At 58.0% G+C, this 20,668-nt stretch overlaps 8 protein-coding genes across 8 annotated transcripts; 6 read left to right on the top strand and 2 right to left on the bottom strand.

The window, feature by feature from the left end:
- Positions 1-411: 411 nt before the first annotated feature.
- BKCO1_1000564 (nacht and ankyrin domain protein) lies at positions 412-2,333 on the top strand (the record flags this gene model as incomplete). The annotated part of the gene is made up of 3 exons (XM_020269975.1): positions 412-626; positions 680-1,465; positions 1,532-2,333. The coding sequence occupies 3 exons, from the start codon at positions 412-414 to the stop codon at positions 2,331-2,333; spliced, it is 1,803 nt and encodes a 600-aa protein (XP_020135515.1).
- Positions 2,334-2,832: 499 nt separating this feature from the next.
- On the top strand, positions 2,833-7,565 carry BKCO1_1000563 (abc transporter cdr4; the record flags this gene model as incomplete). Its single annotated transcript, XM_020269974.1, has 9 exons — positions 2,833-3,244; positions 3,297-4,098; positions 4,153-4,396; positions 4,451-4,870; positions 4,940-5,115; positions 5,170-5,837; positions 5,890-5,967; positions 6,020-6,549; positions 6,615-7,565. 9 exons carry the CDS (start codon positions 2,833-2,835, stop codon positions 7,563-7,565), a joined length of 4,281 nt encoding a protein of 1,426 aa, XP_020135520.1.
- Positions 7,566-8,204: 639 nt separating this feature from the next.
- Positions 8,205-10,651, top strand: BKCO1_1000562 (ankyrin repeat protein; the record flags this gene model as incomplete). The annotated part of the gene is made up of 2 exons (XM_020269973.1): positions 8,205-8,614; positions 8,683-10,651. 2 exons carry the CDS (start codon positions 8,205-8,207, stop codon positions 10,649-10,651), a joined length of 2,379 nt encoding a protein of 792 aa, XP_020135521.1.
- Positions 10,652-11,194: 543 nt separating this feature from the next.
- On the top strand, positions 11,195-12,376 carry BKCO1_1000561 (2-dehydropantoate 2-reductase; the record flags this gene model as incomplete). Its single annotated transcript, XM_020269972.1, has 5 exons — positions 11,195-11,235; positions 11,287-11,380; positions 11,431-11,485; positions 11,539-11,741; positions 11,798-12,376. 5 exons carry the CDS (start codon positions 11,195-11,197, stop codon positions 12,374-12,376), a joined length of 972 nt encoding a protein of 323 aa, XP_020135518.1.
- Positions 12,377-12,943: 567 nt separating this feature from the next.
- On the top strand, positions 12,944-13,855 carry BKCO1_1000560 (2-deoxy-d-gluconate 3-dehydrogenase; the record flags this gene model as incomplete). Its single annotated transcript, XM_020269971.1, has 3 exons — positions 12,944-13,078; positions 13,138-13,350; positions 13,412-13,855. 3 exons carry the CDS (start codon positions 12,944-12,946, stop codon positions 13,853-13,855), a joined length of 792 nt encoding a protein of 263 aa, XP_020135519.1.
- Positions 13,856-14,170: 315 nt separating this feature from the next.
- Positions 14,171-15,481, bottom strand: BKCO1_1000559 (galactonate dehydratase; the record flags this gene model as incomplete). The annotated part of the gene is made up of 4 exons (XM_020269969.1): positions 14,171-14,918; positions 14,979-15,090; positions 15,140-15,249; positions 15,306-15,481. 4 exons carry the CDS (start codon positions 15,479-15,481, stop codon positions 14,171-14,173), a joined length of 1,146 nt encoding a protein of 381 aa, XP_020135124.1.
- A 607-nt stretch (positions 15,482-16,088) lies between these two features.
- On the bottom strand, positions 16,089-17,096 carry BKCO1_1000558 (radical s-adenosyl methionine domain-containing protein 2; the record flags this gene model as incomplete). Its single annotated transcript, XM_020269968.1, has 1 exon — positions 16,089-17,096. The coding sequence occupies one exon, from the start codon at positions 17,094-17,096 to the stop codon at positions 16,089-16,091; it is 1,008 nt and encodes a 335-aa protein (XP_020135123.1).
- A 330-nt stretch (positions 17,097-17,426) lies between these two features.
- Positions 17,427-20,565, top strand: BKCO1_1000557 (uridylate kinase; the record flags this gene model as incomplete). The annotated part of the gene is made up of 5 exons (XM_020269967.1): positions 17,427-17,466; positions 17,520-18,043; positions 18,092-18,152; positions 18,366-18,544; positions 18,607-20,565. 5 exons carry the CDS (start codon positions 17,427-17,429, stop codon positions 20,563-20,565), a joined length of 2,763 nt encoding a protein of 920 aa, XP_020135118.1.
- Between the last annotated feature and the right edge of the window lie 103 nt (positions 20,566-20,668).

Here is a 20,668-nt window from a genome sequence, read left to right as displayed (position 1 = left end):
GCGGTCCAGGGTGGTTCACTAATGAGGAAAAAAAAGCATTGGAGTAGGCAACCTTTTCAAGGTCACGCCAGCTGCACCTCAGACGGCTACGGAGTAACTACCCAATTGTGGCTCCACGGTACGTGACTCCCAGCCCAGATGGTCCCGCAGACAATTCGAGGTCACCTTTCGGACCCCGAAATGGACGGTAGGCGAGAGAAGCTGCGACGAGAGGAAGTCAAGCGTCTCCATCTTTGATTGGCGGACCGCAAAACCTCGACGGCTAGGACTGTCAGTGTGGCTTGGATTTGGTGCTGCCAAAGGCGATACTATGGGACCAGGTCCTAAAGTGTATATATAAGATGACAGAGGCAGCCTCGGTAGGGTCTTGAGATGTACTATCCGTCATACCGCTTGTTCAAATCAATAGCCATGTTTTCCGAAGTGCCTTCTCTGCGGCAGGTAGTTGTCGCTGCTCTCTTGTTTTCCATTCCATTTCAGTTCAGCTATTTTGTGACTTGGCTGTTGTTTTTCACAACAGTCCGCAGCAAAGCCAGTGGGAAAAAACCGCCGACACTTCCATACTGCATACCAATCCTGGGTAGCGTTGTCTCCTATGTAGCAGATCCGCTCAAATTCATAACAACGTAAGTCGGCGTGGCCCGCTTGCTCTCTGAGATACTCGCTGACCCACGCATAGGATAGGAGCAAACGAGGAATTGAGCCCACTCCGCATCAAGCTCTTCACACAAGAAGTGGTTCTGTTACGGGGGTCCGGGAACATTGAGCAGCTGTGGCGACAGTCAAGGCTGTCGAGCTCCACTGCCATTTTCTCCTTTGTGCTCAGCTACATGTTTGGCATGGGCAAGCGGGCCGCTCGCCGCTATCAGCTCGATGATTCGGGTGCCAACGCCCGCCCCCACCCAGACAGCAGGGTGCTACCGCATAACCGCATCGACTACAGGACCCACCAGGGGCTACATCAGTTTCTGCTGGGGAGCGGGCTGGCACCGCTGTTCGACCGGTTCCAGCGGCTCTTTAGCGCACGGCTGGCGCGGATTGAGGCCACAGGTGGTACCGATGGCGAAGGCAGCTGGGTGGAGAAGGCTGACTTCTTCGACTTCATGGCCCTGGAGTTGACGCCGGCGACAATCACCGCCATGTGCGGACCGACACTGCTGCGGCTGAGCCCAGACTTTCCCCGCCTCTTCTGGGAATACAACGAATGGATCCCAGCCTTCTCCAAAGGATTGCCTCGTCTCTTCATCCCGAAGGCATACGCGGTGAGGGACGGGCTGCTGGAGAGCATCAAGGCATGGCACCGCTACGCCACCCGGGAAACGAGCAAGCTTGAGGTCAAGCCGGCCGGCGAAGAGGATCCGTTCTGGGGCTCAAAATTCTTCCGCGACCGGCAAAGCACGCTGCTTGCCGTGGACGACTACGATGAAGATGCCATCGCAAGCGAGGACTTTGGTTCCATCTGGGGGTAAGGATGCGCCTCGGGAATTCATGCACCGCAGGATCCGAATCGCTAACAAGAAACACCGAGCAGCTTCAACACGAATGCCATTCTCGCCAGCATCTGGGCCACTCTTGACGTCTTCCGCGATCCAGAGCTGCTGGGTCGCGTGCGGCGTGAGGTGGAGCAGTGCAGCACCAGCACCACCGAATGCGGCCTGGACATGGACGAGCTGCAACGGCGACCGCTCCTGCAAGCCGTATGCGCAGAGACCCTACGGCTACGCGTCCACGTGTACATCTCGCGGTACGCGGAGCGCGAAGAGCTCAACATCGGCGGCGATCAGTGGAGCATCCCGCCGAAGAGCGTGGTGCTGGTGTCGACGACGACGGCGCACCTCGACGAAGGCGCATGGAACACAGGCCGTGGCGGACGCCATCCCGTCGACGCTTTCTGGGCGGACAGATTCCTGGTCGTGCCCGGCGACGATGAAAAATATGGACCGATGAAGGCGGCCGCAACCCAGGGACGGCCGGCCGCGACGGCCAAACGCGGGCAGTTGCATCGCCGTGATTCGCTTGTGGATGACATGGGTGGCATCGGAAAAGGCACCGTCGAGGAGATCCGCTTCGCTGGTGACAGCGTGGGGAGCGGCTCGTTGTTTCCGTTCGGTGGTGGAGCACGCATGTGTCCTGGACGGCACTTCGCCAAACGCGAGATGCTGCTGACAATGGCGCTGATGGTGCGTGACTTCGACGTTGAGGTTACGGCGGACTCGAAGGCCCTCGAGATGGGCTGGAAGGACTTTGGCCTGGGGACGCAGCGGCCGAAGGGAAGGGTCCCGTTCCGCCTCCGGAGGCGGCGCTTCGGCGTGGCCCTGCAAGTACAGGGGTGAAGTAGCAGGGGGGACATTTGTGATGTGCAAGTAATTACTCGTGCAAAGAACATGGATACGAGGCCTTGACCCGACTGTCCGGTAAACAATGAATGCAAGGGTGTGTGCTGCTTTGGATTTTCGTGTGGCGTCGAGGTGATGATTTTACGTCTTTTGACCCCAGTCACGTCGGGTGGGGCGAGAACCTGTCCGCGCATTGGCCAGTCATTAGGCAGCCGATAAGAGCAAAAACAGGCGACGCATGGGGCTCCCGTTTCTCGAGGCTGGCTGGCGAGCATGGTTAGGCAGAAATGGGAGCAGAAGATGCTGCATGAAGATTTGGGGGCAGCTACAGTCTACTTAGCCCCCACTGAGTCCCCACTCAACCCCTGAGGCCATGGCCGGTGTCATTCTGCATCATATCGTCCTGTGTGAGCACCTGAGCCATGCTCTTGTATAAGCTTTCAGGATTGCCAGAGCTTCGAAAACCACACATCTACTCCATGACCTTATTCCCATCATGTTGCCACTCGACAACGACCCAGCGCTGGACCCGCTAGACGACCGGCACTTTGACCGCAACCAATGGTTCAGTGCCATGAAAGAGCGCAGCAAACGTTGCAGTTCGCTCACGACTTCCGGCCTGGCTTTCCGAAGCCTCCACGTGCATGGAGTGCGTTCGGCCCTTGAATTCCAGCGCACTGTGGGCAACTATCCCCTCGCGCTGGCGCGGCGGTTGAAACAGTTCACAACATCCTCACGGGAAGATGCGCGTGTTGATATCCTGAAAGGACTGGATGGAGTGGTGCGGAGTCACGAGCTACTGCTCGTTCTGGGACGCCCTGGGAGCGGATGCTCGACTTTTCTAAAGGCCGTGGCAGGGGACACGCATGGAATCTGTCTGAGTCCCGACTCGCGTCTGAACTATCAAGGTCAGTGATGCAACTAAATACCCTCGACAAAGCTGACGGGGCGGTGCACTAGGAATTCCGGCGGACATCATGCACACCGAGTTCCGCGGCGAGTGTGTCTATACGGCGGAGAACGACGTCCATTTTCCCGAACTAACGGTAGGGCAAACTTTGGCCTTCGCTGCCAGTGCCAGGGCGCCGCGTGTCCCAATGGCAGGCATGACCCGGCACATGCACGCAGAGCACATGAAGGAAGCGGTCATAACGCTACTCGGCCTCAGGTCTGCGGTTGACACGAAGCTGGGGAATGAGTTCATTCGTGGGGTTAGTGGCGGGGAACGCAAGAGAGTCAGCATTGCTGAGGCGCTGGTTGGATGGAGTCCTTTGCAGTGCTGGGATAACAGTACCCGTGGCCTGGATAGCGCCACTGCGCTGGACTTCATCCGGACACTTCGCACCTTCACCAGCACAGGAGGCTCAGCGGCCATCATGACAGTGTATCAGGGATCTCAGGCCATGTACGACCTTTTCGATAAAGTTACTTTACTTTACGAGGGTCGTCAGATTTTCTTTGGTCGTACCGATCGGGCGAAGCGGTATTTTGAAGAGCTCGGGTTTCGGTGCCCTGAAGAAACAACAACGGCAGATTTCCTTACAGGTTTGACCAATCCGGCTGAGGCTGGGGCTCTTGTGCAAGACGGATACCAAGACCGTGTCCCCCGAACGGCGGGCGAGTTCATGGACTGTTGGGTCAGGAGCGTAGACTACGCTATTCTGATGCAGGATATTGACCTGTTTGAGAAGGAGTTTCCGCTTGGTGGGGAAGGGTTGGCCAGATTTCGGGAAGCCACGCGATCTCAGAAAGATGAGTCGTTGTAAGCTCCTGTCCTTCCTATCCATGCTAACCGGATACTGATCAGTTTGACAAGACAGCGTAACTCCCCATACACCATTGCCCTGTCAAAACAAGTGCAGATATGCATGCAAAGAGGCTACCAAAGGCTTCGTAACGAATGGAGCCCGCCGCTATCAAACATCATTGGCAATACCGTCATGGCTATCATTGTTGGAAGTCTCTTCTACAACATGAGCAAAGACACTGGCAGTTTCTACCAACGCGGCGTCCTGATTTTCTTTGCTTCGCTGCTGAACGCATTCATGAGTGCTTTTGAGGTAGCTAGATGCATCACATCGTCAGATGATACCGTGCTAACCTTAATTATGCAGGTTCTCACAATGTGGGCTCAGCGACCAATTGTTGAAAAGCACAGTCGCTACGCCTTATACCATCCCGTTGCAGAGGCCGTGTCATCCATGATTTGCGACCTGCCTAACAAGATACTCACCTCGATTTTCTTCAACGCAGCGCTTTACTTCATGACCAACCTCCGCCGCACCCCCGGCGCTTTCTTTACGTTTTACCTCTTCTCGCTCGTCAGCCTGTTGACCATGTCTATGTTCTTTCGCATGATTGGGTCCATCTCGCGCACCGTCGAGCAGACTATGGCACCGGTCGGGATCTTCCTCGCGAACTACATGATCTACACGGGGTTTGTCATCCCAACGGGCTACATGCACCCATGGCTACGTTGGGTGGGGTATATTGACCCGGTCAGCTACGCATTTGAGAGCTTGATGATCAACGAGGTGAGCTCTCAGATGATTGAGAGGAATCGTGTGCAGAAGATGACGGTAGCTGATGTTGAAGCCATATAGTTCTACGGCGTCCGCTACCCCTGCGCTACCTTCATTCCTGAGGGACCAACGTACGCAAATATCACCACAGATCAAAGGGTATGTTCGGCCGTCGCCGCAGTGCCGGGTGAGAGCTTCGTCGATGGTGGTGCATTCCTCGTGGAGTCTTACGGCTATTATCAAAGCCACATGTGGCGGTAAGCTCACCCGTCTGACCGGAATTATCGTTTACCTTGGCTGACGCTCGGTAGAAATCTGGGAATTTTGTTTGCCATGATGTGCTTTTTTTGCTGTATCCACTTACTTGCCGCCGAGTTCATCCAGGCTCAGAAGTCCAGGGGCGACGTTCTACTCTTCCGTAGACGCGACGTTCAGCTGATCAAACAAGGTGATGAGGAGACATCTTCAGCTGCGTCGTCGGTCATCCGTCCCAAGATCGACGAAGCCTCCAGCCCAGGCAGTGCTACTGTGGCACGCTTACAGCAACACACCGCGGTCTTTCACTGGGAAGGTGTCAGTTACGACGTCAAAGCCGGCCGGTCTAAGAAGAGGCTGCTTGACCGAGTTGATGGCTGGGTCAAGCCTGGAACGCTCACAGCACTGATGGGCGCAACGGGCGCTGGGAAGACAACACTTCTCGATGTTTTGGCTTCGAGAGCATCAGCTGGTATCGTGCACGGAAAGATGATGGTAAATGGCTGCGAACGTGATACCGGGTTCCAACAGAAGACAGGTTACGTGCAGCAGATGGACTTGCATTTGTCTACCGCCACGGTACGAGAGGCACTTTCTTTTAGTGCGCTCTTACGACAGCCAGCTACGACTGCAAGAAGCGAAAAGCTGGCATATGTTGAGGAGATCATCAAGATGCTTGAAATGGAAACGTATGCTGATGCCATCGTCGGAGTCCCCGGATCAGGTGAGCTGGCGCATTATTCCAATTGCAAAATGACCCTCGCTAATCGCTTTAGGTTTGAACATCGAGCAGCGGAAGCGCCTAACGATAGCTGTCGAGATGGCAGCAAAACCTGAATTTCTCTTATTTCTCGGTTTGTCTTGCCATATTGCGGAGACGAACGGCGACTGACACGCACCGCTTAGATGAGCCAACATCGGGACTTGACAGTCAAACCGCGTGGTCTATCTGCAATCTTTTAAGAAAGTTGGCCTCCAATGGCCAGTCCATCCTTTGCACCGTGCACCAGCCTTCGGCGACGCTTTTCCAGGCATTTGATCAGCTGCTGCTTCTCGAAGCACCCGGCAAGACGGTGTATTTCGGGCCAATTGGTGAAAACTCACATGCCGTCATCAACTACTTCGAGAAAAAAGGAGCCAGGCCCTGCAAAGCTGGGGAAAACCCCGCTGAGTGGTTGCTTGAAGTGTGCAGAAGCACACCAGACATTGCGCAGAAGTGGCAGCTGTCGGAGGAGAAGAAATCGGTGAAGGAACACCTGCAAGAACTCGCGCAAGATCTGAAGGACAAGAAACTGAGCCAAACGTATTCAAAACCATCGTACGCTTTTGCGGAATCATTTTGGGTCCAGCTTTACGAAGTCACTAAGCGGGCCTTTGGGGAACATTGGCGGACGCCAACCTATTTTTGGTCGATGTTCTTCCTCTGTACCGGCACTGTGAGTTGCCCGTGTGGACCACCCTCGACCGACCTAAGTAAATGCTGATCAGCGTCCATTTACAGGCTTTTTTCATCGGCTTCTCATTTTGGATGTCTCCAAACACGATCCAGGGCCTCCAGAACCAGGTGTTTGCCGTTTTCCTGATCCTTACCATGTTCACCAACATCATGCAACTCATCATACCCAAGTTCACCGCCATCCGAGCGTTGGCGGAGGCCCGCGAGTTGCCATCCAAGACGTATTCCTGGCCGGTCTTCATTCTTTCAAACATCTTGCTCGAACTCCCCTGGCAAACCCTCATTTCCGTCACTGTCTATCTTGTATGGTACTTCCCTTTGGGTAATTACTTTACGGCGGCAAGCGCCGGACCGGATACCAGCGAGCGGGCTGGACTAACGCTTTTACTCATCTGGGCGTTTATGCTCTTCAGCAGCACCTTCTCGCATCTGGTTGCGGCAGGAGTCGAGCATGCCCAGACCGCCATCCAGCTCGCGCAGCTGTTCTACTACCTGTTACTTGTTTTCTGCGGCGTTCTCGTAAACGAAAGCGCTTTTCCTGGATTCTGGACCTTCATGTACCGTGTATCCCCGCTGACATATCTTGTAGCCGGCCTGATCTCAGCTGGCCTGGGCGGCACAGAGGTGAGTTGTTCGAGCGTTGAAGTGAGGGAGATGACGGCGCCTCACGGTATGAGTTGCGGAGACTATCTGTCGGTATACGTGAACACTGCGGGTGGAAGGGTGTTGAACCCGGGAAGCAGTGGCCAGTGCCGTTTCTGTCCGCTTGTCCATGCTGATGCATACCTCGAGAGCGCCAACATCGAGTATATGGAGAGATGGAGGAACTTGGGGCTGATTTTCGCGTACATCACATTCAATGTCTGCGGTACCTTTTTACTGTATTGGGTTGCCCGCGTGCCGAAAGGTAGGGCTGCTGCTGCCAGGGCGACTTCTCGGACGGAGTTCTCAGAGGACGACCATAGCCACAGTGTGGAAAGGCGGGCGGAAAAGTAAGGCCAAGGCGGTAGGCGGAACGGGAATGAATGACTACGTAGAAAGAGTCTTGTGATCGGAATATCATTAGATATGGCTGCCACCAGGGGATAAACCGACGGCTCCGTATGGCTGGCACTCCTACACCGGAGGTGGTATCCCAAAATAGCCAGGCCCGGATAAGACCACGCAGGTGGAATCCGTGACCGATTGGCCGGTGAGCGCCCTTGCAGCGTGCCGACTGGGATTGAGCTTTCATGGGGGCCAAGTGCGGCGTAGAAATAAGCCACCAGCCCCCGCCTGTTCTGGTCCGCCGCTGCCTACGTTGACCAGACAACCCGGCAGCCTGACAGTGAGGCAGGCCGAGACCGCGCCATGCACGTGAATACAGTAGTATCACGCCATCCTTGATCTTCACGTCCACTGGCGGCAAATCCCCTGGTGACGACACCCCGCGGGTCCTGCAACCGCCTCTTCAGCAACCTTGACTGTACAGCTGCTATCCTCCCGCTGCGTCGTAGTCACCCTGGTGCGTTCATCCGCGATACGCAGACGCATCGTCCGTCCGCCGCATGAATCCTGCGGGAGTGTATTCTGCATTTCGCGACACGGCTGATTTTGTGAAGAGCAAGTCCGGCCCCTGACGTCCGCCTGTCCATCATGGACCCCGCGACCGTGCTCTCCATGGCTGGTGCGTGCTTGACGTTAGTGACGCGTACGGTGACGGACGTGAACGACATCGTGGGCAAGTACCGCAAAATGGACCAGAAGCTATCGCTGATCGCAGCGCGGCTCGGCACCATCAAGGCCACCATGTCGCAGCTCGAAAGCTGGCTACGCAGCGATGGTGATGCTGCTAGTACCCCGGAAATAGAGCGCGACCTGCGCGACGCGATCTCTGCATGCAGCGTCGTTGTCACCGAGATCCAGCTGTATGTCACCAACGTCCGAAAAGGCTGGCTTGGCGGTAAATTCAGGTATCTGTGGGATGAGGGCCAGTTTCTACAATTCTCAAGTGCGCTGGACAGTCAAATCGCCGCGCTGGGACTCTTTGTCAATGTCATACTGCTGTAAGAAAGTACTCCAGCATGGATATGGCTACTCATTCGGTTCCCGGCGCTGATTCATGCGTGCACAGGAACTCAAATGCTCAGCGCCGGGTCGTCTTGGACAGTGCCGCTAGTCGTCGCGCTCTGCGAGAAGCCTGCGACCAGGCTTCTCTGTACACTAACCGGCGAAAAAGCCTTTCGGTGAAGGCTGGCAGCAGCAGCTTCGGGTCCCCGACCTCAGAAGGCTCTGCGTTCACCTTTGACGATGAGCTGATCGACTCAGAGACGTATCGTGCCACCTTTCGCAGGGTCATGACAATGGGAACGCAGAAGGAGGGCGATTCCGTCGCCGGAGGGAACCGTGATGTGCGAGAAGCATTGCCATCGGGAACATCATCATCTGGAGTCCCTTCAACCGCCAGCGCCATATTCGACAGCAGGAACAGCGAGACCCTGACCATGACGACGGTCTCCACCGGTTCGACGGCCTCAACCAGCTCCACCCACTCCTACGGCATGCCCAACGCAGATTGGAAAAAGACGTCACGAAACCGCAGCTGGTCAAGCCGGTCGGGGAAGCAGTCACGCGCTTTAGTGAAGGACCTGTGTCTCGCCGCGGCTCAAGGAGATACGCCAACCATCGAAAGCCTTTGTAGCAAAGGAGCCGACGTAAATGGGAGATACGAGATCGTCAGCTTCTCCCCTACCTCCATCAAGGAAGATCAGGGTATTGCTGTGAAATCCATCTTCCGACACGCCTCTTCATCTTCCAAGTCTGAACGAACCCCTCTCCATCACGCGGCTGAACATGGCCAAGCCGATGCCATCCGCGTACTCATTGCCCGTGGTGCAGACCCCAACGCCAAGGCAAAAGGCGGACGGATCCCCCTTCACGCCGCGACGGGAGCATCTGAAACGGTGGAGACATTGATAGCCCTCGGGGCAAAGATCCTCGCCACAGACGACACCGGCGCCACTCCACTCCACGCCCTCTCCTCAACCGGCCAAGCGGACGGCGTCAAAGCCCTTCTGGCCGCGCGGTGCCCCGTTGACATGGTCGACAAAGCGCAGCGAACGCCCCTCCACCACGCATGCCGACGCAGCGCCAACACGGCCGTCGTCTCGGCCCTCCTCTCCGCCGGCGCGTACGCCAACGCCCCCGACGCACAAGGCCTGCGCCCGCTGCACGAAGCCTGCAAGAACAACAACGCCGAGCTCATCCCGCTGCTCGCCTCCGCCGGCGCCGACATCGAAGCCCCAGCAAAGGACCTCTGGCGGCCCCTCCACTACGCCGCCGCGTATCCCCCACCCTCACCCTCGACATCCACCACCTCCTCCCCCCTCCTCTCCCTCCTCTCCCTCTCCGCCAGCGTCACCGCCTGCACCGCCACCCGCCAACACCCCCTCCACCTCGCCGTCTCCTGCACCGCCACCTCATCCCCCCCTCACCCCCCCTCCGTCGCCGCCCTCCTCTCCGCCGGCGCCCCCGTCGACGCCACGACCGCCGCCGGCCGCCGGCCGCTGCACCTCGCCCTGCAAGCCGCGCCGACGTCCGCGACGCAAGAAGTCGTTCGGATGCTGCTGGAGCATGGCGCCGATCCGGTGGCGGGGCCTGAGGGGAGTGGTGGTGGTAGCAGTGCTGTTGAGGCGCCGCTTGTGGTTGCGGCGGCGGGGGCGGTGAAGGGGGTGGGGCCGGCGGTGGTGGTGCCGCTTGTGGAGGTGGTGTTGGAGTTTGGGGGGGCGGGGAGGGAGGGGGAGGTCGCGGGGAGGGCGTTGTTGGTTGTTTGTGAGGGGAGGGTTGGGGGTGGTGGTGGTGAGGGAGGCAAGCGGGATGGTAGGGATGCGGGGGTGGGTGGTGGTGGTGCGTTGCTCGATGTTGTGCGGCTGTTGGTGGGGCCGCGGGGCGGGGCGAGGCCGACGCATGAGGTTTTCAGGGCGTTGTGGCGGAATGGGAAGCTTGGGGGGTGGGAGAAGAGGGCGGTGCATGCGGTGTTGAATGAGGTGGCGCCGCCGGGGCTGAGGCGGGACGAGGCCGAGTGGTTGATTGTGGCGCTGTGATGGGGGTGCTGCGGAGGGAGGGCATGGCATGGTCCTGTAAGTAAAGTCTGCACGTATGCTTTCGCCGCCGATCCACCAGTCGATGTGATGAGCAGCGAGTGGCTCGCGCTTCTCGTGCGAGCCCGCAATCAATAGTGAGTTTAGATATGCAGTTGTGGGTTCGGGCAGTTTGGCAAGCACCTAAAAAGGTTGTTTCGAGAAGGGCGATAGTTTTATGTGAGTCCTATATCGTAAGTGCCATGAGAGCATTGCCAGTTTTTTTTTTGAGTTAGTTGGAAACAACCCTGACAAAACGACTGGTTCGAGGCGGCTTTTATGAGGGGCTCAGGGCATGATTCCAACGCCTCGGTAATTCGGCAGGAATGGACGCGAAGCCGCCTGCGGTGACTGGAACGAAGAGAGTGGGCGTCGTACGGGCCATGACGCCAGCCCCACAACTGGCGGGGATCCCAAGGGGGCACTAGCGTGGGTGGGGTAAGCATGCACTTAAATATTTCATAGCCCGCTTTGCTGTTTGGTGGGACAATCAATGCCACCCTAGCCATGGATGACCACATAGACGTTCTTCTCTACGGTCTCGGGGCGTGAGTAGCTCGAATCACTCCGTGGCTTGTCTACTAATCTTGGACGTGCAGCATTGGCTCATTCTACGCCTTCATTTTGAGTCGAGCGCCCAAGGTGCGCCTGACGGTCGTAGCAAGGTCGAACTATGCCGCCGTGAAAGAGAAGGTAAAAGCTTCCCTGGGTTTTGGGAGATGCCGGATGCTGAGATACCAAAGGGTTTGACCATCGATAGTCAAAATCATGGCAAACACGTCGTTCATCCATTTGAAGGTAAGCAAGACTTGACATGAGCGAACAATGGCTAACGCGCCTGAATTTAAAAGTGGTCAAGTCTCCATCAGAGCTTCAGAGAAAGTTCGACTATATTGTCTGCGCGAACAAAGCAACCGACCCTGACGAGACGGCGAAAGCACTGGTGCCAGTCGTCGACCAGAAGAAAACGACAATCGTCATCGCACAGAATGGGGTTGGAAACGAGCCTCCGTTCCGGGCCCTCTTTCCGCTTTGCACCATCATAACCTGCGCGGTAAGTGACATGGGCTTTCGCCCTTGCAATCAATGCCAGGCACTGATTGCCCTCAGGTTTGGGTCGGTGCGATTCAACCAGAGCCTGGTTTCGTCAAACACATGAATTCCGAGAACACTCAACTTGGCCTCTTCAAGGACAAGCCGGAACCTCAAGACGCGGAAGACCAAGCAAGGCTGGATCTGTTTGCGGAGCTGTTCAGGCAAGGCGGCACCATTTTCGAGCTGGTCGAAGACATGCAAGTGCAGCGTTGGGAAAAGGTCGTCTGGAACGCCGCGTGGAACACGCTAACGACGCTCACCATGCTCGATACCAAAAGCTGGCTGAACTCCTCGCCGCGGGCCACGCCCATGACCCGAGACCTGATGAAGGAGATGATCGATGTTGCGCGTGCCTGCAACGTCAACCTCGACTATTCGCTCATCGACCGATTGATGGACAAGATCCTGGCCATGCCGGGCATCGGCAGCAGCATGCAGACGGACTGCAAGAACGGGAAGCCGATGGAGGTCGAGGTGATTTTGGGATATCCGGTGCGGAAAGCGAGGGAGTTGGGAGTGAAGACTCCCATTATCGATACCCTACACACGCTATTGCTAGCTGTTGATTTGAAGTTGCGGAACGAGTCCAAGTAGCGGCAGCATATCCATGATGGAATGCTTCAATTTAGAAGCCTACATTCGATTCTCTCAACGAGACCAGAGAAATGCAATCCCCCCACGCCTCCTTGTTGATGCGGATGAGGGGTAAGCCAACTGCCTCGCACCTCGAACCCTGTCTACTGCTGACGCGCTAGACCCACCCACATATTATCCGAAACCGGAGTGTGCAGAGGAGAGACCCCACGCTCGGATATCGAAGCCGACATTGCTGTGATTGAGGCTGCGAACGCTCTACTTCCCCAGCCCCCACGGGCCCTTTCCTACGTTTGAGGAAACGAAACTGCGACAGCTCGAGCTCGGCCGTCCCACTGCAATCAGAAGTTACTGCGCGGTGCCGATACAGCAATTTCGATTCCGAGGGGAGTGCGGGGTGTGGGGGTCCTCGCTGACATCTGGACGAGCCGAGAGTGACGCAGCAATACATCCAAATGGCTTCAAGCATTGCCGAGGTCATGTCGAGAGCAGCTTTGCGGGGCATTTGATGAAGCATTTGATGCTTGTCTGAGAGCGGGCATCCCGCGCCTTCGCAACAACACCGCCATGGCAGACTCGTATGTTGAGAGGCTCTTCTCCCTCAAGGGCCGCACGGCCGCCGTCACAGGGGGCACCCGGGGTATCGGAGCAGCAATGGCAATTGCTCTGGCTGAGGCTGGAGCAGACATTGTACTTTTACAAGTGTGCCTTTCCTCGTTGCTTTCTCTCATATGTCACTGACCCATCATTCAATCGCATAGCGAGACGACAAGAATACTGCAACCAAATCCAAGATCGAAGAGCTCGGGAGGAAAGCCACCATCGTGACTGCCGACTTGTCCTCAAACGAAGAAGTTGCCGGCCTCGCACAACGCGTTCTCTCGGACAATCACGACGTCGATATCCTCGTGACGTGCGCTGGCATTCAGAGAAGGCATCCGAGCCACATCTTTCCCACGAGCGATTGGGACGAGGTGAATGAAACAACTCGTCACTTACGATCGGAGAGACGGTGTGCTAAATTAAAATGACTAGGTCCTGCAAGTCAATCTTTCGACCGTCTTCACGCTCTGTCGAGACTTTGGACGCCACATGCTGACGCGAGAGCCCGACTCGCAAGGGCACCGCGGCAGCATCATCAATGTAGCGTCATTGGTGTCGTTCCAGGGCGGCATCACCGTACCAGCCTACGCAGCGGCGAAGGGCGGAGTGGCGCAATTGACGAAAGCTTTGTCGAATGAGTGGGCATCCAAAGGCATCAATGTAAATGCCATTGCTCCCGGTTATGTCGCCACAGACATGAACGAGGCCCTGATGAACGACAAGGAACGCGCAGCCAGCATTCTAGCGAGGATACCTGCGGGGAGATGGGGTCTCCCGGATGATTTCAAGGGCGCGACCGTCTTCCTGGCAAGCGCGGCCAGTCTGTACGTGTCTGGACAGATTCTTACTGTCGACGGTGGCTGGATGGGAAGGTAGAGAAGGTAGCTTGACCGTCTGGCGAAATCATGTCCGGTTTCTATACAAGTCTCGACGCCTTGTGCAAAATCCCCTGGTATTGAGTGCTTATTGCGTCGTAAAGCAGCTGCACACCCGCCGCTGAGAGAAACAAGTGCTTGATGCTTCACCGACCGTCGGGTATGTGCGGAGTTCGGAGGTTCAGCGTTTCTGGAGAGAATGCGCAACCGTAATCTGCGCCCGATGGTAACTCAGCGAAGCAATCTAGGTAACGTCCGCAATTGTCTGGCATAGCCACATGGATTTGGATCTCTGAACCATCTGACGCAATCCGTATCACCACTCTCTAATCCCACCGTCAACACCAAAAAACTCCTTGCACTGCCAAGGCTCCGTATCCTTCGCAATCCTCCTCACCATGTCCTCATCAATCTCGATCCCCAATCCGATTCCCGTCGGCGCCTTGACGAACCCCCCCTCGATGTCAAACACGGTCGGGTCCTTCAAATACGTCAACAAATCAATATCGCCCGCCTCGACATTGTAATGCATCCCCAGGCTCATCTCCAAGATAGCAAAGTTGGGCGTACTCAACGCCACCTGCAAGCTCGCCGCAAACGCCACCGGCCCCAGCGGACAATGCGGCGCGATAGCCACATCCCACGCCTCGGCCATCTGGGCGATGCGCTTCGTCTCGGAGATGCCGCCCGCGTGCGCAATGTCGGGCTGCAGCACGTCGACGTGCTCGAGGAAGGGCTTGACGTCCCAGCGCGTGTACAGCCGCTCGCCGAACGCGATCGGGATGGTAGTGTGCCCGGCGAGCGCGCGGATGGCCTCGGGGTGCTCGCACAGCAGCGGCTCCTCGATGAAGAGCGGCGCGTGCGGCTCCAGCGCCTTCGCCAGCTGCTTCGCCATCGGCTTGTGCAGCCGCCCGTGGAAGTCGAGCCCCGCGTCCAGCCCCAGCGCTTTGACGGCCTTGAGCCGCTGCACCGTGGCCGCGAGCGCCGACGGGCTGTCCAGCCAGCCGACGTCTTCGGTGGCGTTCATCTTCACGCAGGTGAGGCCCTGTGCGATTCGGGCTTTGCTGCGGGGGAGGGGGGGATGTCAGTGTGGGAGGGTGGTGGGGGAGGGATGGGGGACGGACGCTGCGACCTCGACGTCGGCGGGGCGGTCGCCGCCTATCCAGGCGTATACTTGGACTTTGTTGCGCACTTTGCCGCCGAGGAGCTGCCATACTGGCACCTTGAGTGTGCGACCTGCGTGGTGGATCAGAAGAAGTCCCGTGGCCATGGTTTTCCGGCTTACCTTTCAGATCCCAGAGCGCAATGTCGATGCCGGAGAGAGCTGACATGAACACCGGGCCTCCGCGGTAGAAGCCATGCCTCCAGAACTTCTGCCAGATGTTTTCGATGTCGCTGCAGATGCTATCAGTATCTGTCACTAAGAGTGCTGGAAGAAGCTCAAGACAAACCCTGCTTCCATGCCAATAAGCCGGACAATCATCTCATCCAAAGCACCTTCGACCGCGAGATCATGTCCTTCCAGCGTTGCTTCTCCCCACCCATATTCCCCGGTTTCATCGGTAATCTTGACCATGAGCCATCGGGGCTTGACACGAAAGTATTCGACTGCCTTGATTTTCGCCATTGCTTGGTAGTTGATGCGAATAATTTGAGACGATCCTGCAATTGGAGAGTAGACGACAGTGAGAGGTGAGACAAATGAAGATGAGGGTACCATCAACAGCGAAACCGGCACATCAACGATCGTGGGGGGTGGGGGCCTCGGCTGTAGCTGTTGCGGGGGACGACGGCGTGGGGGTCATCTGCTTCGCTATTCCGACTTCCCCACACTCGGAATCCCACCAATATTCGCGGGGTGCCCCACTTGGCACGTCATCGGTTCGGAAAAGGGAACATGGAGCTGCGGAATAGTGTCGAGCAATCATTCTTGGAGGGATGGCGACCTTGGCTTCTAAACAGGAAACAAAAGCGAGGGAAGTATCGGACACTGCACATCTCCCGCAGGCAAACATACCAAAGTTCAAACTAAAGGAACATGCTAGTTAGTCATGTAGGGTATCCTATGGAATCTATCTGTTCTATTAGTGTATTGGGGCGGTCGGAGGCAGCGTAGCCGAGAGGCAACGCCATGTCAATTACCCTTGAGCCCTCTGATTCTTATTACCACTGGTCCCTGCTGCTGCTGATTATCGCTGTCGTTGATCCTCACTACTGCTGGCTGAGATGTCCAATCACCATTCCAGCTCCTTCTTGCCGCCACCACCGCCACAAGCACCCTGCTGCTGCATGTCGGATTTGCCCCAGTCGTAGATTCCACCGCGTTCAGCAAAGGATTTCTTGTCCCAGACAACCTGCTCCATGGCCTTCTTGACGCCGACTTCCAGAATCGACTCACTCTTGGTCATGATGCCTTCTCCCTTGTCGAGGAAGCACATGTACTCATCGAGAAGCAGGTAGCTGCTCGCCATGGACTGGTTGTCCTCGGGGACGTAGCACGGAAGATGCTTGTGGCGGTCGCAAAAGGTACGCCATTGTTCGTCAGTGACCAAGAAGGCCCTCGCGTCTCGCTTCCTCGTCTCGTCGTCGTTCTCGCCAGCGACGATGAGGCACTGGAACACCTTCCACCGGAAAGGCGCCAGCCGCTCGATGTTGGCGACCATGTCCTCGTCCCAGTTGTGGGTGTTGACGACCGTGTTCAGCTTGAACTTGACGCCGTACTGCTTGCACCACTCGGCGATGCGAAACAGGCGAACCACGTTGCCTCCGTCGTCGCCGCGGCCGATCTTCTTGTTCGTGTCCGGGTTGAACGAGTCGCACGAGACGGCCAGGATGTCCAGCCATTGGCAGTTGTCTCGCATCCACTTTTCGCGGATCTTGCTGCCGTTGCTCACGATGCTGATGCTCTCGACGCCGAGCTCCTCCTTGCAGTAGCGGAGCAGCTCGGTGAGGAGGTGCGGGTACAGGAAGGGTTCGCCGCCGGCGATGTTGAGCTTGCGCATGCCGGCCTCTTTGAGCAGGCGCAGACCACGCTTGGCCTCGTCAATGGGGAGGACGTAGGAAGAGGTTTCGGTGTGGAAGCAGAAGCCGCATGTGTAGTTGCATTTCCGAGACGGGAAGTAGTTGACCGAAACCGGAGCGTTCGGGTCCTCGGGCGGCAGCTTGTCGGTGCGTTTCTTGAATGCGACGGACGTGAAGGCGGCGCAGAGGACGATGAGCAAGAGAAGAGCAACGATAGCCATGGCTAGGTACGCCTCTATGGGACTAGGCGGCAGAGACGGCGGTATGGAGTGAGTACTTTGGCGAGTGTGTAGATGAGAGAGTCGGTGATTGGCGGGCTATGACGAAGCCACTTGGAAACGCTGAGTATTTAATAGGTCGGTCTGGCCGAGTGCACGCGCCCATTAATGACGCTTGCCTTTCGCGTTGGGCCGCGCTTGCCTTTTGCTACCTATTGGGCCGCGCTTGCCTATCGCTGGCGGGCCAAAGTGTCATCATCTGCTTGGCGATCGCCTGCGACGCTCTCTTTCCATCAAGGTACTACCCACTGACCTCACGGCCTGGCAACAACCATGGGAACACCCCGCAGCTTTGCCGTCGTCTTCGTCCTTGGTGTGTGTCCCTAGCCCTCCGACCTACTCCGACCCTGCTGAAACAGATTCCAGGCGCACCCGGTGCCGGCAAAGGCACGCTCTGCTCTCATCTCGCGCAGACAAGCAACTTGGCCCACTACTCTGTCGGCGACAGCCTCCGTGCTTGGATGCGTGACAACAAAGCCACACCACTCGCAGTCGCAATCCAAGACAAGCTTGACAATCAGGGCTTTCTCACCTCTGATGACCTGAATCCCTTCATCCGCCAGGCAATCAAGGACGCCATGCGCCAGAACGGAGCAAGAATCCAAGGCATCCTAGTCGATGGGTTTCCGCGATGCACAGAGCAACTGGAGTCGTTCAACGCCTGGCCATTCCAGGACGACTTGCCACTTGCTCCCACCCATGACGCAAACGCCAAACCGGACATTGTGCTGTCCATTGGTATTACCAAGGCAAATGCGAAGGCGAGATATGTCGCCCGTGCGCGGGACAGCAATGACAGCCTGGAGAAGTTCGAGAGGCGCTTCGCCGAATATGAGGCCGAGACTATGCCGGTGGAGCAAGCGTATCGCCAGCGGGGCGTATTGATCGACGTGGGTATCAAATAACCCACGTGCAGAGCCAGTGGCTAACGAGTGCAGGTCGATGCAAACGGAACGAAGGAGGAGAACGTCAAGGAGTTGACCAAGAAGCTTGAAGAAAGTGAGCTGTGGCAGGAGGCTGTCGTCAGAGGAAGTGCCGGAGCGCGCTTTCTCGTGTAAAGGGTACGATGAATGGCACTCCACGACGTAGGTAGGAATTGATATCTTCGGTGGAGGCGGCGGGAAAGAGCGGGGTCGACGATGGGCGGGGCGGGGCGGAGCGGGGCGGGGCGGGGCGGGGCGGCCCGCTTTACACTCACCGTCTGCCACGTAGGTCGCCGCTCCCCCCTCTTCCACGATCCTCCCCACGTGTCCGCCATCCTCATCGCCGGTAACCTGAAGACTCGCATCTCTCGCACCAACGCTGTCGCCCCGTTCCTCGTCCGTCACGTTTGGGCCGTCAAGGCGCTGTACCGGCTCCTCCTGCAAGCCAGCGCGCCCGTTGCTGTACCGGTACCTGGTGCCCCTGGCGCCCCTACTTGTCCAACGCGTGCCGTGCTCCTCTTGCTGGCCAGCTTGTCCGCCTGTGCGACGGCCCTGCGTCCGTGGTCGACATGGCCTGCGAATCGAGCCCGCACGTGCTCGTTCGGGGAGCCACTCTCGAGCAGCTCGTCGAACAGCCCGTCCTGGTTGCATGGCACAACGACGCCAATGGCCAGTACGAACACATCGGATGCCTTTCCACTGCCGCCCCCCGAGATCGAGCCAACCTCACTTTCCGCGTCGGCCGCGCCGGATTCGGCAGCCACCAGCGTCTCCTCATCAGCTTTCACCTGCCCGTCTGCACCCGAGCCACCCAACGCAAGACCGAAAAGAACATGTTCTTGATCGTGCCCGCCGAGCGTCTACGCATCCAGCTGGACCTTGTCGACTTCGATACCTTGCCCCCGCCAACCCGTGGCCAGTTGAGGAACAATCACCTGGGAGACACTGAGGCTGGGCTCGTCCGTGCACGCTTTTCTCTCATGACTTCTGCCTACGTTCTGATGCCCAAGCTTCGCCGGCCGCTCGCGAGGCCTTTGACCGGCGCCCCCGGCAGGCTAATGTCCTCTCTGAGGGCTCTGTCCGAGGCCAAGGAGTTTGACGTGTACTTGTCTCGCGGAGATGTCGAGCACCGCTTGCAGAAGATATGCTCCACCCTCCACCAACACCCCATCGAGACGCCCGATCTGGACATAAACGCGACATTTGACGGGGGATATAGCGGAGGCAAGAATCTCTGGGAAAGCTATCCTTTCGTGGGAGGCGCAGAGTATGCCTGGAACCCCATGGTCGACGAAGCCCCTCCGCCGTACGATGCTGTTCTCGGCGAAGACGTCTCCCCAGAACCTCCCCCCGCCGTTGAAAAGATCCCCCCTCAGCCTGTCCCTGGGACATCGGGACGGCGCGTTGTTTCATGGAATCCAGACCGGCACTTGCGAGCAGAAATTCCCTCCATCTTCCAAAAGTCCGAGCCAAGCAAGATCAAGCAGCTCCTCATGTCCTGGTCTCCAGAATCCCACGTGGGTCTCGCAGACGTCTCCCCGCCGCGGCCTTCAGCAGCGATTGCGGGGCATAAGCGTAGGGTCAGGTCTGACGGAGCAATCTTGGGCAAGACCGAGGCCAGATTCCCGCCCCGGCCAGCCCATCCCGATCCAACAGCAGCCTACGACCGCATCTCCGAAGCAGCCACTTCGAACATTGGCTCCCCCGAAATCACCCAGCCAGCAGATGCCCGCCACTCCGACAGCTTCGGCGACGAGAAGAGCATCATCTCCGCCTACTCGACCGCCCCGTCCTACCAAAAATCGTCGGGGGCGTCAATCTCCCCATCGCCGCAACCCCCCACCCGTTCGTGGCGCGCCGACTCCATCATCGCGAACCCCCCGAGCCCAGTCGACCAACCCGACGACGACGACCACGACGCAGCCGACCCGCCCAGCCCCATGGACCACCGACCCGGCAGCGACCACCCCACCGCCTCGCTCCTCCGCGCCGCCGTCCTCGCCAGCCTCCACGCCCGCTCCGGCCCCTCGGCCGACTCATCCGCCACCGACCCCCCGGACCCCGCCCTCCTCCACACGCCCAACCTCTTCCTCGAGCTGCAGGAATGGCTCGCCGTCGCCTCCTCGCTCGACCCGCTCGCGCACGAAACGCACCGCGCGGCCCTCTTCGCGCTCGGCGCCGCGGCCCGCGAGGGCCTGACGACGGACTTCGACAGCGGGATGCGCGACTGCCAGCGGGCGCTGCTGCGGGACGCGTGGCGCGAGTGGCCGCCCGCGGAGAACATGCTGGAGGACTGCTTCGAGGTGCTGGACTGGCTGAACGGGGCGGTGTGCAGGAACGCGGGGACGGTCATGATGCCGATGCTGGTGGGGCTGCGGGCGCCGGCGCAGGACGTGGGCATGATGGGGGCGGGCGACGACGGCGCGGAGAAGGCGTGGAGGGAGGCGCTGGCCGAGGTGAGGGCGGCGGCTTTCTGGGTCTTTGGGTAGGTAGGTAGGGCGTTGTGGATGTGGTGGATTATTGGAGCGAGCGGTGCTGGGCGGCGTTGATAAGACGTACGTACTACGTACCCATGCGCCGCGCAAGCGCCCC

This window comes from Diplodia corticola, assembly GCF_001883845.1.
Source record: "Diplodia corticola strain CBS 112549 chromosome Unknown scaffold1, whole genome shotgun sequence".
NCBI classification, from domain to species: Eukaryota; Fungi; Ascomycota; class Dothideomycetes; order Botryosphaeriales; family Botryosphaeriaceae; genus Diplodia; species Diplodia corticola.
This window is presented reverse-complemented; position numbering and strand designations above follow the sequence as displayed.